Raw genomic sequence first — 18,752 nt, 5'->3', positions numbered from 1 at the left:
TCAGACTGTTCAGCCACTGAAGTCACGCTGGTGCTCTGGGGCGTGCAGGAGACGCAGGCCTCTTTACCTCTTGGTAAGATGCAGGTTGATGTTACAGATGTTGACATAAAAAAGATGTTGACTGTAAAGGTACCCCAGATGTTGATGTAAGGGTTTGTAAATAATTGGAGCAGTTTGAGTCCAGAGCCCAGTGGAAATTCTTGCTCTATCTATCTAAACAATTTAGAGAAATGTGGAGAAACTGACTGAAGGTATTATCTTTAGAATGTAGCATGTGCTTATTTTTAAAAACATCAAGTGTATGCCTGATCTGTTACCTAGCTACGTGACCTGATAGGGGTTTTAAGATTGAATCCCTATAACCTAGGTCTCCTTGAAAAAGGGCCATTATGGACAGTGTGTATGCTTTAAGTGAAGATGGAGAAGTTAAGAAGGTTAGAGTTGCTTAAATAGATTTTAATTGATTAAAATATTTTAAAGTGTCAATAATTTGATCAGTTAGAATATTCCAGAAGCCTGTAGATGATTTCTTTCTAGTACTCACAAATCTCAGTAAGTGTCTAGCAGCAAAAATCTGCAAAAGGTGGTTTTCATCCATGGTTACTATTATCGATCAGCCATGGTTGTGACCTACTTTTAAGGGCCTGATAAGGCAGGAGCCATAGTATGGATATTTAAGGTTACAATTAAAAAGATTTCCAGAATTTCCATCACTTCATTGTTGTTTCCATGGAAGCGGAACCACTATCATCAGCAGGAGTCCATTTCAACGGTTGGCTTCGGTTCTTGTTGCTCTGTTACTATGGAGACTGGAAAGGGGCAGAAGTACCGAAAGTTTAAAAACCATCATTTGCTTACAAAATATGATTTTAACTCCAGCTGTAATTAACTGTTTCATGATCTTCGCATTTTGAATTTCAAATTATTTTGGGAGGCAAGTTCATTTTTTAGGATAGAACACATTTTGAAGTTTTATTAAAACTTAATCGCACTGAATTGAAAATCTAAATTATCACAGTTTTATTAAGAGTTGAGCCTAAGCTGCACCAAAACTTGTTGATGAGGATTTAAATTAGGGCTTGAAAGGCAAAACCCGATGTGGGTATGATAATGGGAAATGCTGTTAGGGGCCATCAGCAGTCAACTCAGAACTGCAGGGCCAGTGGGGGATAGAATAGCGACTGTTACCTTACTGATGAGGCACATTTTGTCTGCAAAATATATTTTCACAAATTTAATCCAGACAGTAAGAACAAAAACCTTGGGTTTAGAAATGAAGTAAATCAAGGACAGGAAGCGCAGAGATACTTAATTAAATTTGAGGCGTTGCAGTGTTAACAAATACAGGTTGTTCCTCAGTCAGCAAGCAATCTTCTCCAATGTTCTCCAGGGTTCGCCAGTCAATGAGAGAAGGGGTGGGATAGTAATAGTAAAGCTATGCAGGCAAGTTATTCAGCAAAAGCACACCCCCAACTTTGTTGGGGTTTTTCTGTGAGGCTGGTGGCCAGGTCTGTACGGGGCACATTGCATCTGCATGACCTCAGGCCCGCTGGCGACATGTGACTCCCCACTCCTTCCCTCCCTTCCGCCCCCCCCTGCCCCCTCCACCCCTCACCCCCTGCCCCCAGCAGGTACCCAATCACCTGGCCTTTCTCTTTTTTATGTTTCTTACTGATGTGGCACATTTTGTTTTCAAAATATATTTTCACAGATTTTATCCAGATTAAAAACAAAAATTAAAATTTCTGATTCTCTCTGTTGGGTCCCTTCTCCCCGGTTGGGTTTTTATGCACTGGAGGGGCTGAGGGTGCTGGTGGACCCTGCCTCTTGTTCCAGCTTTGACAACAGCGAAGACTGAATGGCTGGGTTGTTGGGCCAGGTCCTCCCTTCTCCAGCAGTGGTCAGGAGGGTGGGCTTCTGTGATGACTCCATTTGTGACAGGTGGACCCCCGCCTTGGCTAACTGGTAGTGACTAGAACTGCCGAGAGCGAGATGGCCACTCTGCGAGGGGCACTGGGGGGGTACAGGTGGAGTAGAGTGATGCTGGACAGACCATCCAAGGTGGTTCCCTGTGGCCTTTGGCGGAGCACGTCTGCCTGACTGTCACTCACTTCACTGCATTCAGCAAGCCAGCAGCACTGCGGGTAGGGTTTGGTTTTGAGGGAAAAACCAAGAAGGAAAGTGAGGCACCCCCTATGTGACTGGGTCACCTGAGGTGTGAGGAGGATGTCCGGAAGTGGGGTTGGCTTACTGGCCACATGACCAGTGCGCGGCTGAGCCAGAACCTGGGGTTTGTGGGTGTGGACTAGGGCAGCGTCCATGCTGTGGCATGGCTTGAACGTCACTCAGAGGGGGAGTGTGGAGCACCGGTGAGCTGAGCAGCTGCGTGTGGCACAGAGCTCCAGCTATGGAAGGAGCTGAGCCATCTCGGTGCTCAGAGGCTTTCGAGCCTTTGACTTCAGCCATTGAGCTGTTACAGGGCAGGGAGAGGGGCTCCCCAGACCCCACAAACCTTCCATGCTCTAAGTAGTTTCTGCCATCCACCGCATCAACACAAAACATGACTTTAATGAAAAGGAACTTTAATACAATTAGTAAACAATACAGGAAAGGCAAAGAATATAGTTTCTAAATCAAGCACCCAAAGTTACCCATCCCCTCGTGGGTAAAAGTCCACCCAAGCAGGCTTGGCCCAGAGCAAGGCCCCAATGCCTGCCACAAGTCTAAAGCACCTTCCAGTGGGGACCCACAGAAAAGGGTCAGAAACAACCAGACAAGTCTGGGAGGAAAAGGCCAAAATCAAAATCAAGGTGAAAGCTGCCATTGTGATCCTCCCCACTGGCCTCTCATCCACATCTCTGTCACCCAGTCCATGGCCTGAAGGCAGGTGCACTTTCTTCATGTGTCTCTCGGCTACATGTGCCTCGTCCAGGTCTCCTTCTAGCTCTCCATACTGTTTCCTTTCTTCCTCGGTCCCTCCTGCAGCATCTTCTCTTCTCTGTAGCTCCACCCTCCCTTGGGTAGGGCAGGGAACCTGGAACCTTCCCCTTTCCTGGGGACCACCCTGTTACAGAGCCTTTATGAGATGACATCCTTTGTATCAAGTATGTGAAGGGCTAAAGCCAAGGCCACCCACTCTGGAGAGCAAGGCTGCCACTCTGTGGGCAGCATTCTTGGAGGCCACCTCAAACCCCTAGGGGAACCGGGGGCAGACAGGATGTGTGACTTGTGCACTGGCACGTGATCGTCTATTTCATGGCTTTCGAGAACGTTCTTGCTTTCGGTTGTAATGTGCTTGCTGGTTTGTTGCTAATCAAAAAAGCGTGCAGTTGACAAAAGTCGGTGAGTCCAGAGTAGCGAGCCTAACTTTCCTATCCAGCTGGCAGGGCTTTGCCAGCCCATCACAGCCCCTGTAAACGGCGGCTGCATCTCATCCTATTGGGCTGGACGCTACTGTGCCCTCGCTGGTGTTGTTTCCAGAGCTTTCTGCGCCATTTCTTACATTTCTTACATTGGGGACTCCTCCTGTGTGATCAATATTTTTAAATATACACTAGGACTATACTATTTACTGAGATATAAATACAAAATGCAGTGTAGGGTAAATGAAAATTGTCAGGATTTTCCAACCTCTTGCCATTAGTATTAATGATGGACACCTGTGGGCTTGCACGCGTGACTGATGGCAGCACCTGGAGTAGGGCGAGGGTGTGTGTAAGTGGGCACACCTGGGCTGAGAGGCTGGGCCTATAAGGGCGGTGTCATGGGGATGCCAGCAAGAGCAACGGCAGCAGAAACAGCAGCAGAGAAGCAGAGAAAAGAATGCCAGGGGACCCAGAAAAGGTGAAGATTCACTGGGGGCTGGGACTTCTGCCAGCCCTCCCGGTCCCCTGGCCTGCTGTGTGCCTGGGTGCTGCACTGCAAATGGTATAAAAAGTTCAATAAAAGCCTGAGAAGCCACCAAGGGCTCCAGGACTCTCCTTTACCGTCTGCTTGGATCATCGAGAACCTGCTCTGTGCCTTGCTGGCTCTACCTATAGCAAGTTTCTATTCAGATTTAAATGAGAGAATTTCAGAATTTGGGTAAATGAGGTGAACAACTTTGGTACCTGTTCCAGTTTTGAATATCTCTTCAGGAAATGGGAACAAGTGGTAGAGTGGGCAGGAGGAAGTTATGGGGGTCAAAGAAAGTTTATTTTCATGTGTCCAGATGTTGTCCTTTCCTCTTAGGAGAGTCGAGCCCTACCCGGCGAGAAGCCGTCAAGAGGAGAACGGCTGAGTACCTCATGCGGGCAGAGAGTCTGTCGGGCCTGCGCGGGAAGCCTTGCCTGGACGCCTCAGCGCAGGTGCGTCTGGTTCCATCTCTGTAGCCATTTTTGCTCTCTTGACTCTCGACCTGACTTTTATGTTTGGTAAAAATCTAGAGACCCAAATTCTCAAATTTGTTAAGAGTCACTGGTGGAAAGAAAGCCATTACAGCAGATGGTCACCAGTGGAGTAGCATGAAACTTGCCTTCTCTGTTTCAGCCCTTGGTTCCTTACACTTCTGGCCTCCTGTTGTAGAATGACAGTAATTTGGGCTGTCAAGATAGCTCTATTTTTTAAGGTTACATGATCCTGGTTCTGTTCTGCTCCCTTTCTCTTGGTTCATGCTAAAATTATTTCAAGCATCAGTCCTGCAAGTAAGTGGTGTAGGTCCCCTTAAATTGTAAAGGGTTAATGCTCCAGGTGGTGGAGGTTAGTTGAGGAGACCTCTACTCTCTTCTAAAGCGCAGGTGAAAGAAAAAGGCAGGTGACAGCTAAAAACAGGAAAATGTGTTTTTTATTGTTTTACATTCTGTTTCTGGACTTAGCAAGGTTTTGGAGGGAACTTTCAATTGGTTTTTTTTTTTTTTTTTTTTTCCCCTTTATGTCAAACCAAGTTTTTCTGAGGTGATGTAAGAATCCTGTCCTCCGGGGGTGGGGTCAAGTATTTATATTCTTAATTGATCTAAGAACTGGAAAGCTTGTCCTTTTCCCAACTTTGCTGCTTGAAAGCATAGAAGGCTGGGCAAGGCTGGACAAGGCTGGGAAGATACTTAATATTACTACTCAGCTCAGTGTCTGCCTCTGAGGAATGAGGGAGATAGTAACTTCTGCTGGGCTGTTCTAAGATTAAACGAGTTTAAGGACAGTTCTCATGTGTGGACACAGACACATCCAGTGCCTCCCTCGATATGACGACTAGCCAGTTGTCAGCCACGCTGATAACAGAGTTCCTGTTATCATCTCTCCCTCATACACAGCTTTCTATGCTTTCTACATTTTTATGATTTCTATGTTTTGAAAATGTATGTCAATTTTTTTTTAAATTTAAAAACAATCTGATTTTGATTCATTGGCACATGTAAGCTTTTTGTTGCTGATTTTTTAAGTTCCTTTCATTTTCTGTGGCCTTTCAAAAATCAGTTTTCAGATCGTGAGTTAGTGGACCTCTTCTTTCTGTATTCTGTTTGCTAATCTTTTCCTGTTTTCTGTTGTTTAAATACAGTTATTTCCCTTAACATTTCACTGTTGAATTTTATCTTTTTTTTCAGTGGGATGTTTATCTAAAGGTGCTCTGGAATATACTACACACTTCCCATAGGGTCAGCACCCTCCCTGTGCATGGTCCTGATGGCTCTCAACTCCATTTTGGGGGACATTGATTAAACTGTTACATAGGATGGGCCCCTGGGAACTTGTTTCACTAAATCCATCATGTGTATAGATACTCTAAAAAGTATAGGGAGGCCAAATAACCAACATTCCATTCTTTCCACTAATGTTACCTGTCAGCCGTCTGCTTATCCTTATCCATTCCAACTCCCTGTATATGCTTCCCCAGTCAGTTCTCTGGAGCATGTGGCCTTTTTGGCATATACACACATACAACCTCTAGTAGAGCTTCTGACTTGGAGAAAGGAACTGTGAGGTATATAGTCAGAATTTCCCTTCTAATGAAAATAAAATAAAAGCTAGAATATATGAAAGCTGACCATATTGGATCATACACACTAGATATCTGCGCATACTCTGTACATAGCACCACACCAGCTCTCTTTGGAGTCACACCAGAGATGATGATTGGTCTCTGCTTTTGCAGACCATCCAGCCTAATTGAGGACTCAAACTATATGCGTAACTGAAATAAAAGTAGAAGAGCGAGAGCCACGTAGCATGGTGGGCGCTTGTGTCAGAGGGTTTGAGGACCCAGTGAACTGGGTCTGCTGTGCTAGTGCTTTCCAGGTCTCTGTTCAGGAGGTTGGAGGTATTTGCTAGAGCAAGGTTTTTCTTATGATAAGCACTTGTCTTTTATTTTCACCTTTGTCTTTTATTCTATTAAACCTGGCCTTTATTTATACTGGCAGCCTGCCTAATTGTTTTCTTATCTGTAATTTAACTAAAATGTCTTCTAGAAGTTCTTGATTAGTCTGGCAGGTCCAGTGTTTCACTTCGGCTGTCTTTGGGCATCTGTTCCAACCACACAGGAGAAGGGTTGGCACACGTGATTTCTAAGGCTAGCTCTTGAATTCTGTGCAGACCTGCTGCTGTTTCTCTCTTGAATCCACGTGTAAGCCCCCCTTTCTAGCCTGACTGAGAAAATTAAGGCATCCTTTCTGGCTTTACATGTTTCTGTGGTTTCTGTTTTCCATGTGGTGCAGTCTGAGTCTGGGTCCCACCACCCAAATTTTCTGTGATGGGTTAAGCTTTTGTTTTAATTGAATTTGTTTATGAGACTTACAGTGACTATTAAAGTACTGAGTTTCCCAGTCATTGACCAGTTACACCTTTTCACAAAAGGACAGAAAAGAGCAAAGACATCCCCTTACTCTGTTTTTCTTTATTCATTACTAAAAGGCAAGAAAATTTAAGGAGGAGGTTTCAGAAAAAAAGAAAATGAGTGTTGTTTGAAGTAGAGATGAAGTCTTAACTGAAGGAGGCAGGTTTTTATTTATTTTTTCCTTTTTGATTGTGGATGACTTTGATTTAAAAAGGGTATTTCCCTTAAAAAGAATGAGAATAGATAGCCTTTTGCTATTTTTAGCTTTAGATATTATAATGCAAGATCAGTGGAATTTAGAAAGACATTCAGTGGTCTCAGTTTAGGACATGAAAGATTGTGTGGTTTCTAAAGTATGAATATTGTGCAATTAAGATGTGAATGAAAATAGGCTTCTCCTGAATATTTGTGCATTTTGAGTAAAATTGCTATCGCAATATTGAAAATCTTTTTGCACTGTGCATTTTTTTGGTTAGAATTATGGCATTTCTCAGTTCTTTTATAGAATTTTTTTTAAAAGATTTATTTATTTATTTATACAAGCACAGTCAGAAGCGCGGGAGGGTGAGAGGATTCACCAGAGCCAGAGCAGAGAGCAGAATAGGCAGAGTGACGAAATATACTGTTGAGGGGAGCAGCGGGCGGCAGGAGATGTCTGCTTGCCATGTGGGACCCTTGCCCGGTGGCCGGGGATCGAATCGGCGCTGCAGAGGCAGCGGGCATCTTCGCAAGCCATCGCTCAGCCGCCGCGCCACAGGGGAGGCCCTATAGAATGTTTTAAAATACTTTTACAGAAAGTATTGTGTCATCCTTAGTGTGACATTGGCTAACTGAGGGCGCGGCGGGGGTGTTCTGAGTCGGTAATGGGGCTGTGGTGAAGAGTCGTGCCCAGTGCAGCCTGGGAGAGGCCTGGCGTCTGGTGTCGAGGGGGAAGAGGATGCCAGCGGAAGTCTGGACAGAGCTGAAATCTGCGGCTGAGGTGAAGCGCAGACACCCGAGGGCAATTCGCTGGCAGGGCTCGGAGAGCTTGTCGTCCCCCCAGTGCTGAGGCTCCGGGGGTCGTAAGGAGGAGCAGTAACCCCACTCCTGCCGTGGTTGGTGGTGGACTGGGAGCTTCTTGGAAACGCAGTCTTAACTCCCTGAGATCGCGAGCAGGCTGGGACCGAAGTGCGTTTGAGCTAGGTGGTGTGCGTGTGCGCTGTGGTGGGTGCTGAGCTTGGTGCCGAAACTCAGGTGAGACAGACTGAGCTTGCAGAGAAAGCCTGACACGGTGAGCATCACCGAGCCAGAGGTGTCAGGAGATCTCACTAGTCCCCTGTCGTCCTCCGGAGCGGTGTGGAGCTCGGGACAGGCCTGGAGGCCGAGTGTGCACTCCACGGAAGGTTTGCCCTGGGCCTGCGCACTCCTGCAGACCGTCAGGTCCTGGACTGTGTTCGCCTCTGGCCACTCTGGGCCTGCACGTGGTATGGTGGAGGTGACTGCCTTCCCCCTTGCTTCTCCAGGTGGCGGCTGCAGCTAGTAACCAAGTAAGTTTGTCATTAAGGAAATCCGAGTGTTTCCTTAAAATACATTTCCCCAGAGATGTTGCATTAGTTTTTAAGTAAGATTTTACCCCCTCTTCTCTGTTACCTAATACAAATCGCTTAGCCTTCCTGCTTCTCAGTTTTCTCATCTGAAAAAAAAAAATACAAAAAGAGAATGTTGGACTTGATCTCTGTCTCTTTCTGTTCTTAAAATTCTGTGGATTTATGTTTCTTTTTGCCACCTGAAAAAAGGAATAGATCTATAGGGATTCTACCCAGTTTTAAACACTGTATAAGAGATACAGGATTTTTTTTATTGATGATTTTGTTTCATGATCTTTCTTTGTTCAGTTCTCTGATCTGAAACTTTTATAGATGGTTACAGTAGAAAGAGAACTTTAATGATCACTTTGCCTTTGGTTTTCCCCCATTACAATTTCACCATCCCTGTCTTTGCAAAAGTAACCTTATTAAGTCACCATTTTCATTGGGTTGTTTCTTGGGCAAAAGCTTGTTGTCTAGATGCCAGGAATCACAGCCCAGACTTCTCTCTGGCATTTGAGGCTGGTGGAAGCCCACCCACCTTTGGGTGTCACCCCCTTTTCCTCCCTTCTCCAGTTTGAACATGGTCCCTCCCCAGGCCATTTCCCTGAACTCCTGTGTGAGACCCATTTCCTAACCTAATTTCTACACAGCACTTAAAATCACTTCTTTTTGAGACCACCATTTGTCTTACATTAATTAGGACCTGTATATCTTATATTTAAAACAGTAAGTTGTGTGGGTATTTAAATTTCATGTAAGGTTATCTCCTCAAATGGTGAGCATCTGGAAGCTGGGGACCGTGCTCTTAGGGTTTACATCCTGCTCCATTATCATGTGCATGGAGGGCAAGCAGAAGTTACTTACTGAGAGGTGCAGAGGGGTTTTGTAGTTCGCTGTCTTTGCTCTTGAGGTTGTTAAAGTGAGCCAGTGACTTTCTTTGGAAATGGAAAGCTCCAAAGACACCTGGAAATAGGAGGTGTAAGCCGAACATAAGGGTACCAGAGGCATTTGGCCATATTTCCAAAGATCAATATAAGGGATAGACTATTATTTTAAAAACTACCGCCATCCCCCATCCCTTCAGTTCAACACTCCTGTTACCCAGATCACAGCAGTTCTTCATTTCTTTGATAATGGAGCAGGGGTGGGAACTGTTGGTGGTCAGGGTGTTGTGTGATAGGAAGACTGAGCACTAGGCTGAGGCTGGGGTCAAGTCCAGCATCTTCCCATTGGTCTGACCACAGAAACTCAAACATTCTGAACTTGCCTGTGTTTACCTGTTCAGTGGGGCTTATAGTCATGACTTTTTGTAAGTTGCTGCTTTTAGGAAATTTCACTAAGGATGGAGTTCCCAGTTGTGGCTGATTTATGGATGCAGTAGCCTCTTCCTGCCCCCTCCTCTCTTCTGCTTCCTTTTCCGCTCTCACTCTCTCCACCCACTAACTTGCTAGACACTATGAGTATGGAACAAATAAGACACCTTTCCTGTTTTCAGGGCACTTCCTGTCTAGTTGGATCCTGATGTTTGATCAACCAGGATCTTCCTTTCCTGCTTGTTCCCATGTGTTGTCCATGTTGTGACAGTTGTCAGCCTGCTGTGAGGGTAGAATGAGATTTTCTTTCTGCTGCCATTCTCTGTAGCTTCAGCATTTTAACATAAAGATTAGTATAGTTTGCTTTCTGGTTGTAAATGGTTTTGGGGACTTTAGAGTCCTGCTTGACGGATGGGAAGAACAGAGACCCACAGGGAGTGACTAGTTAGGGTTATTCACTCATTATGTGTGGAGCTGAAATACCTCTGTATTCATTGGTTTCTGTTGTGGGTGTTTTTGAAGCTAACACACTTAACTTTTGACATCACAGAAGGTCAAATACTTGAAAACAAAATTTTCTCCTGTAAATCATCTCTTTTCTAGGCTTAAATAGCCTCAGTTCTAATAGCTATGAGTTATATGATGATGGACTTTTTACATTTTTCACCATTATTGGTAGTTTTTCTTCAATTTACCCACCTCTTAAAATAACAGAGCATATATTTATGAAGTCACATTAAGAAACTGTAGTTTCATGATAAGAGAAAAATGACTTATGTTCCTCTACCCAAAGTTTATCTATTTTTGCATTTTTTCTAGTCCTTTCTTCTAAGTGATGCTTGAGCCATCTGGACTATAAGGGTGTGATTGATTATTGGCTGTTACTAGTTTATTACAAAGCTTCATTATAGCTGTACAGTTCTGAATTGAATTATTGCTTTAGAAATATCACCTCATTAATTTTCTTTTTAAAAATTGTGTTTTCAATGTTAGAATTTATTTACTTGTAACTTTTTTCTCGCCTTTTTGATTTTCTTTATTTTTTAATTTTTTTTCGACTTTTACCTAACAGACAAACAGGAGCTCCTCCTTTCATCTTTCCATTCTCTGATTTATGATAAATTTAGTTTCCTTTGGCCCGGCACTTGCTTCAGCAGGCAGTCTTCCTTCAAGTGCCTCCCTGATTGATGTATGATCTTTGATATCTTCCATTAGCCCCCAGGACCACTAAGTTCAAGGCCCCCTTGGATCCTAAGGAGCCCTGCCGAGGAGCTGAAGGCCTTCAGAGTCCTTGGGGTGATCGACAAGGTAATTCTTCAGTATCTCTTCAAGAGTTCAGGCATCAATCGACTGCATGCTGACATTATGTCTTTGAAGCTTTGGATCTTAAGGATATGAAACAAAAGGAGAAAATGACTCAAATGCATCTGTACTTTATAATAACAAAAGCAGAAGAGAAAAAGCTTTTATCTAAGCAATTCATGTAAGGTCATGCAAAATATATTCGAGCTAAAGGAGAAGATGCACATTTGTTGGCATTCAGCCGGGAAGGGACTTGTGTTGGCAGTGAAGATGTACTTTGTGTTGGGTCATGTGCATGGAGCTTGGGTCTCAGTATTAGCTGGTGCTGTCAGTCTGGTGGTCAGAAAGAGAAATGGTGCTCATCAAGAGTGGTGTGTGCTGGGCAACCTGTGGTTGGCATTTTATATCCAGCACCTTCCAGAGTCCTTCCAGACCTGCTGTGTGTTTTGGTCAGAAAGCGATGTTCAGGATAGGTGAAGTCATTTGCCCAGAAATCACTTAGCTTGTTTAGTTAGGCTAGCATTGGAATTTAGATTTAAATGCTTTAAATGTTTAGATTTAAATGTTTAAATTTAAATTTAAACATTAGATTTAAATGTTTGTGACTCCAGAAGTAATGCTTTGTGCAACACACACACACACACACACACACACACACCCATGCACGCGTGGAGTAAAACTACTGGATAACAGAAGCCTTCCATCAAGTCCCTCCAATTGGTGACATCTTAGGTGTGCCGAACATTTATTTTACTGGGCCAAGTGTAATTTTAAAACCACACATAACAAACTGTTTTGAATCCATTTTTATCAAATACCAGTTAATCATTCAAAGTAAAAGCCTTCTTTAATTTTAAGGCATAAGTTATTTTACACCTTTTTTTATTAACCAGTAACCACTTGAGGAAGCTTCACCTTAGTGTTTTTTTGTTTTTTTTTTTATAACTTAATGTTCACAGAGTATGGCTAAAAGATGATTCCATCCTAAAATTGACTAACACACGGTGTATATCAGCCTATTTAGACAGCAAAGAGAGGCTCCCCAGAGCTATCACTTTGGCAGGTGGATTATTTCCAGCTGAAATGAGTTGAGGCCTTACATGCTCATAGAAACTCTTACCAATACCTTAACTACTTAAAAGAATGAAAATTGGGGGCCTAACCCAGATTTAGAGTTATTATCAGAAACCGACACATGCATCTCCTATCTCCGTGAGGCCCCGGTCCCCATCCTGACCCATTCCCTAGCTGAGGGTGTATACCCCCTTTGGCCTCACTGTTTTTAGAACCCTAACAAGTGGGCCTCCCTGGTGGCCTAGTGGTTAAGTCTCAGCATTAGCACCTCTTGAGCCTGAGTTTGATCCCCAGCCAGGGAGCTGACTTACATGGCGCAGCAGACCTCTCCTGTCTCCTTGCTGCTCCCCTCAGCAGTGGATTTCAGTAGATCTGTCTGTTCTGCTCCCCATTCTATCTCTGGTGCATCCTCTCACTCCCCACATCTCTGGCCTGTACCCCAGTTCTATGCTAGAATAAATAAACTCAAAAAAAATTGAACCCTAACATGTATGCAGATTCTCTGTACGTATTGTAATTAAATTTGTTGGTTTTTTCCGCCACAAATTTGTCTCATGTTAATTTGATTATTCCACCTGGAAAGGTATAGGGAGATCACCCCTCTTACCCCAGCAGTAACTACTAGTCTGAGGAATTTCAAAGGGAGCTGTGAATTTGATATTATGTACAGCTGTCTGAATCTTACTAAATTTTTATTCCCATGGCTGAAATTTGAACTTGAAGTATTTCAGTCAGTTGGGTGTTGGAGCCTAAAATATTCTCGTAACCATGTTTTCCTAGCTTTGCAGTTTGGGAGAATTTTCATTTGAGTGTAAATAGAAGCAAAATAAGAATAGTTCCCAGGCTCTTGGATTTCTGTGCAGGCAGATACACTTTTTGTGGTTTACTGTGCCTCCGCTCTCTCTCAGATCTGTTCCTTTTGACAAAGCGTGACCTTTCATTGCTATGCTCTAATTATGGGTAAGTCACCTTGAAATCCTGGTAATAGCAATGAGTCTCATAGGTTTATCCCAACAAGGACTTTTGATAGTGGGAGAATTTCTCAGTTCTGTGCTGAGGCATAATTCATTACTGTCTTCACTTTTTTAACCTGGGAAAGTGTGTTTGGTGTTTAGAAGGTGACATTTTAATTTTTTCTAAGTAGAGATTGCTAAGTATATTTGGGAATTTATAAGCTCTGCAAATCTTAATTTTTTTTAAAGATTTATTTATTTATATTTATATAAGCACTGGGTATAGTCAGAAGCGTGGGAGGTTGAGAGGATTCACCAGAGCCAAAGTAGGGGAACAGAACAGGCAGACTGACGAAGTACACTGCTGAGGGGAGCACCGGGTGCGGCAGAAGAGGTCTGCTACGCCACGTGGGACCCTTGCCTGCCGGCCTGGGATCAAACCGGCGCTACAGAGGCTGCGGACAGCTTCACAGCACAGCGCTCAACCGCCTGCGCCACCGGGGGAGGCCCTGCAAATCTTAAAATTTATGACATAGTGCCTACTTTGTGAAAACACGAATAGGTGGATTTTTTTTAAATGAATTTTTTTTTAAAGACAAATTCTTTTCCATGGTACTTAGGAATACCTAAAATTTGAATTTTTAGAAGCTTGAAGTTTGTAAAAATTGCATTTAAAAGGGCAGACAATATGCAAGATGCATTAATTGAGGCTATATCTTGATTGTATGTTTTATTGCAGTACTTGTTCTGTATAAGTTTAGTTTGAGTGTTTTATCTATTAACTTAATATTAATTTCCCCCAGGAATGGGATTTTACAAACTTTATTGTATAGAAAGCAAATAAAGCAGACTTGTTAATATCCAGACTGCAAGCTTTCTGAGCTCAAAAGCATGCCTTTCTTGCCCACCACTGTTCTCAGTACCCGGAATAATGCCTGACACTCAGAAAATATGTTGAATATATCATCTCTAGAGTGACACCTGCTGGTGTAAGGTGACGCTGCCACCAGTACCATGGAGCCAGCCCCTCAGTGGAGTCTTATCCAGGTGTAACGTAAGGAAAAAGGTATCAGGCTTTTCTGCCCTCCCGCCATTAGGATAGATGAGGGAACCCTGTGGTCCTGAATGCATGCCTGATGGCAGGCACCTGGAGTGGGTACATCTGGGCTGAGAGACTGGACTTTTAAGGGCGGCGTCATGGGGATGCCAGCAGCAGCAGAAGCCAAAAGAGAAGCCGAGAAAGAAGTAGCAGAAGCCAAGAGAGAAGCAGAGAATGCCGGAGAGCCCAGATAGAGTGAAGACTTGCTGGGGGCTGGGAGGCCTGCCAGCACCCCCCCAGCACCCCCGCCTGCCGTGTACCTGGTAAATCCCAATTTTAAAAGACCTGCAAAAAAACCACTGAGGGCTCTGTCTCCTCCTTTACCTGGTCTGCTGGATCATAGAAAACCTGCACTGTGTCCATTCCTGACCCTACACCAGGGGACAGTGCTTCATGGTGGTGTCTAAGCCTAGGATTTGAAGGGAAATAAGTGACTTTCTGCTCTTTGAGGTTACAGAGTCCTTCACTGACACATATAACAATTAAGAAGCACAGGACTCTGGCCTCCCCTGGTGGCGCAGAGATTTGAGCGCTGAGCTGCGAAGCTGCCTGCAGCCTCTGCAGCACTGGTTTGATCCCCGGCCGCCGGCGAGGGTCCCACATGGCGCGCAGACCTCTCCTGCCACACCCGCAGCTCCCCTCAGCAGTGTATTTCATCAGTCTGCCTGTTCTGTTCCCCTCTCTGGCTCTGGTGAATTCTCTCACCCTCCTGCGCTTCTGACTGTACCCAGTGCTTGTATAAATAAATAAATCTTAAAAAAAAAAAAAAAAAAGGAAGCACAGGACTCATGCTAAAAAGCAGGAATGATGAGGCTGGTGAAGGCTCTCAGACTCATCAAAACCGAAAAATGAAGGCTTTTAACTTGATAGAAATGTGCAGTTTTCATATTTTTGAGGTCTGTCCTGGATACTCACTATGTAGTGATTTATTCAGATTTTGAGGGTAAATATGCCAGAATTATGCCAGGATAACAATGTAGGCAAATCTTTTCAATGTAGACAAAATCTCTCTCTGGACTTCCTGGGAGAGAAGTACAGAGGGGTAATACTTGCTCATAGCGTCCCCTTGGTTATAGCTAGAACCTCATGCCTGTAGGTCTCCAAAATTTGGGCTTATGACTGGAAATATTTTTCCATAATTTGAACTGATAAAGGTGGTCTGAGTTCCTTCACAGCTTGTTTCTGGTCAAATGATGTGAAGGCTGAGGGCTTGTCGGTGGAGGTGTTGGAGCTAGAGGCCAGACGCTGGGTAGAACTTATCTTTGGTGACAGGAAAAATTTTCTTTCACCCACACATGAGCCTGTGGGTCGTTCTACATGGTTAATTCATGGAAGAAATTATATCAACTCTTTGTAATCTGTTAAGATAGAAGCAGGAAATACTTTCTAACTCATTTCTATCATGCTCTCAACACCAAAAAAAAAAAAAAGTTACAAGAAAAAAGATAAATTAAAAGATAAATTAATTTCTTTCTTGAACATAATGCAAAAACTCTCATCAAAATAATAGCAAACTGAATCTTCTGATGTATAAAAAGACTTATATACTGTGACCAAGAGAGGTTTGTCCCAGCTGTGCAAGACCAGCTCAGCCTTTGTTAGTCAATTAAGCCAGCATATCAACAGCCAAAGGAAGAAAAGTCATGTGATCACAATCAATTCTGAGAAAGCATTTGACATAATTCAGCATGCACTGAAGATAGAAACACTCAATAAAGTAGGACTGGAGAGGAACCTCCTCAGTTTGATAAAGTCCTACAAAACAATTATAGCTAGTATCATCTTTGTGGCAAAAAAACCTAAGCTTCCATTTTAACATCAGGAACAGGCAAGGAAGCCCCTTCCCACCACTCCTTTGAACGTTGTACTAGAAGTTCTCAAAAGAAGCATGATACACAGATTGGAAAAGAGAAAAGAAAGAAAACTCTTAGGGGTTAACTTAACCACTAAGTTAACTTAACCTAGGAGTTAAGTCTCAGTGCTGTGACCTCTGGGGCCTGAATTTGATTCCCGGCCAGGGAGCTACCCACACAGCGCAACAGACCTCTCCTGTCTCCTGCTGCTCCCCTCAGCAGTGTGTTTCAGTAGATCCGCTTGTTCTGCTCTCTACTCTGTCGCTGGTGAATCCTCTCACCCCCTGGCCTGCACCCCAGTTTTTCTACAAAATAAGTAAAAAAAATTAAGGGACTCTCACGTCTGACATGCACTGGAATTTGTCGTTTCACAGTGTTCTTTACTTTGGTATCTTGTTCTCTCTCCTGTTTTTTTTTTTTTTAAAGATTTATTTATTTATGCATATAAGAACTGGGGTATAAGCTAGAAGTGCGGGAGGATAAGAGAATTCACCAGAAACAGAGCGGGGAGCAGAACAGGCAGACGAATCGAAAACTGCTGAAGGGAGCAGTGGGAAGACAGGAGAGGTCTGCTGCGCCATGTGGGTAGCTCCCTGGCTGGCCGGGAATCGAACTGGTGTTGCAGAGGCTGTGGACAGCTTCACAGCACTGCTCTCAACCCCCTGCATCACCAGGGAGGCTCTCTCTCTTCTTTCTTTAAACACATCTTAACTATAACTAAGTGTATTATGTGTATTAATTATTACTGTACAAACTAGTTATAATTGGTATATATAGTGATTAACAAGACTTAACAAAACTATATATTAATGTTAATATATTGGATTAATAGTGTTATTGTTCCAGAGAGCTCCATTTTTTTTTTTCAGCATTTGAAGTATGATTCTCTAACATCTCTAGGGACAGATTTGTATGGGCAGTTTTATAACTGGACAGCCTGAATAATTTTGAAGTAAAGGGATGAGTCCCATCTGCTTTGCTAGGGCAAGGGCTGGATACCCTCTGGGTTAGAAAGAACTGGGAGGTCCAGTGACCCAGGCCTGACGCGTCTGTGGTCCACCTGCAGCATCCTGGTGGCGACTGTTCCACTTCAGGGCATTTTATTATTTTGGATGTGGCCTCGTATAGGAGCTGGGTCTGACGCTGTGTAGGATGCAGGCCTCCTCCATGGCCTTGCAGGAGAGCCAGGCATGCGTGGGCTGTGAGGAGCATGTGTGACAGTAGCACTCCCAACCCAGTCATTGGATTTATGGTTTGAGATAGTTCGACCCTTTCTTCTTCCGAGATACTCCCACATGCCACCTTCCCACTGACCGACTTTCAGTCATTTCAAGATATGAGAGTTTGTTGTCTTTCCAAGTGGCGAAATTTTTTGTTTGTTTATTCCTCCCAAATTTTATTTGGCTTACCCGGCCCTTCACCCTCCACTCTGGTGCTCAGGGTTCCCTCCTCAGTCTTTTGGGTTGCATCGCGCTGCTGACTCCTGTGGGGCAACTTTTCTTCTCCTCTCCCCTCCCCGGGCGTTGCCTCTGCCTATCTGCCTGCATCTCTCTCGCACTGCTGTGCAGGGTGCAGGCTCTGGTGTGCTTGTGGCACTCTGTGTTCGGGGCCTTCGATTTGGATGACTACCCAGATGTTTTGTTGGGGGACCTAATAAATGTCAGTGTCTGGGTGTTTAGTGTCTTAGGCCAGTTTGTTTCCTTGGGGAAGAGACTCACATCTCCCCCTTGGGGCTGTGGTGGTGCTGGGCCTGTGGCCTGGGTGATGCTCCCTAGCTTCACAAGTGCTGTGCTGCCTGGAGTGACCTTCATCCGCACTCCGCTTCTCGCTGTTCATGGCCCTCTCCTGCTTACCACTGCCGTCACCTCGTGTGGCCACGGGTGTTCTTTAACCCTCGAGCTCACCTGTCATCGCCCTCATCCTTCCTGTGCATAGTTTCTGCTATTTCCCCGCCACCAATATTTCACATGCCTCACATGAGCGAGCATTTTTTTTCCTTTTTAAAAAATTTATTTGGCGTGGGTTTCATGGACATTCAGTGGCAGAGCTGGTCTGCTTCCTGTGCTCAGGCATGTCTCTCCCAGTTGTCAGACTCCGGCTTAGTGAGTGCGTCTTGCATAATCTTGCACTACTGGCCGTTACTTGTAAACAGCAGAGAATCCGTGTGCATGCGTGTGTGTGCGTGTGTGCTGTTAAAAGTGGCTGAATGATTGATACCTCCCCACTCACATTACCCCACAGAAGGAGGGAAGAGGTGGTTCATTCTGATTGACCCACCTCCTCGCTACTTACCTGCACGTCTTCTCCTTTTCTGCTTTCTCATTCCTTCATTCAGCAGATGTCGCACTCCTGCTGTGTGTCCAGTGTGGTCCTCACAGCCGGAGATCTAATGATAAATAACACACTTAGTCTCTATGTGCTCAGAGTTTATAATCCCTTGGGAAATAATACACCGGTAGTGAGCAGACAGTGTGGAATTGCTTGGGTGGAGGAAGTGCCTGGGTGCCAGGGGACCTCACAGGCCGGGGCTCCTGAGGGAATGCTGAGGTGTGGGGTGGGGTGGGGGCTGGTGAGTAGGACTTAGGGCCTGAGAAGAGTGTCCCTGATGCAGAGAGTGGGGCTTAGTTTCCGCTTTTCCTCCCTGCTGTCTCTGCTCGGTCTGTCCTCCCAGCCATGGCAGAAAGTGACCCTTCCGCTGTATCGCCCGTCCTCAGCTTCAGACTTTGGACTAAGCTCCATATGAAGTGCATTTTTGTTTGAATGAGTTTCATCTGTGTGGATTTGTTGC

General features: G+C 44.4%; 1 protein-coding gene across 4 annotated transcripts in view; it reads left to right on the top strand.

Moving 5' to 3' along the window:
* Positions 1-18,752, top strand: part of RPS6KC1 (ribosomal protein S6 kinase C1) — a gene marked incomplete at both ends in the record, with an annotated part of 126,033 nt that overhangs the window by 64,267 nt on the left and 43,014 nt on the right. For 3 of the 4 annotated variants that reach the window (XM_084244842.1, XM_084244844.1, XM_084244841.1), the window contains 2 exons: positions 4,231-4,346; positions 10,899-10,991. In XM_084244842.1, coding sequence (XP_084100968.1) covers positions 4,231-4,346; positions 10,899-10,991 — 209 coding nt within the window. The remainder of the gene's footprint in view (positions 1-4,230; positions 4,347-10,898; positions 10,992-18,752) is intronic. The other variant, XM_084244843.1, reaches the window with a different exon arrangement.

The sequence above is a fragment of the Talpa europaea genome (assembly GCF_964194135.1).
Source record: "Talpa europaea genome assembly, chromosome: 10".
In the NCBI taxonomy this organism is placed as follows: Eukaryota; Metazoa; Chordata; class Mammalia; order Eulipotyphla; family Talpidae; genus Talpa; species Talpa europaea.
Note: the sequence above shows the minus strand (reverse complement) of the source record. Positions and strands in the feature narration are given on the sequence as shown.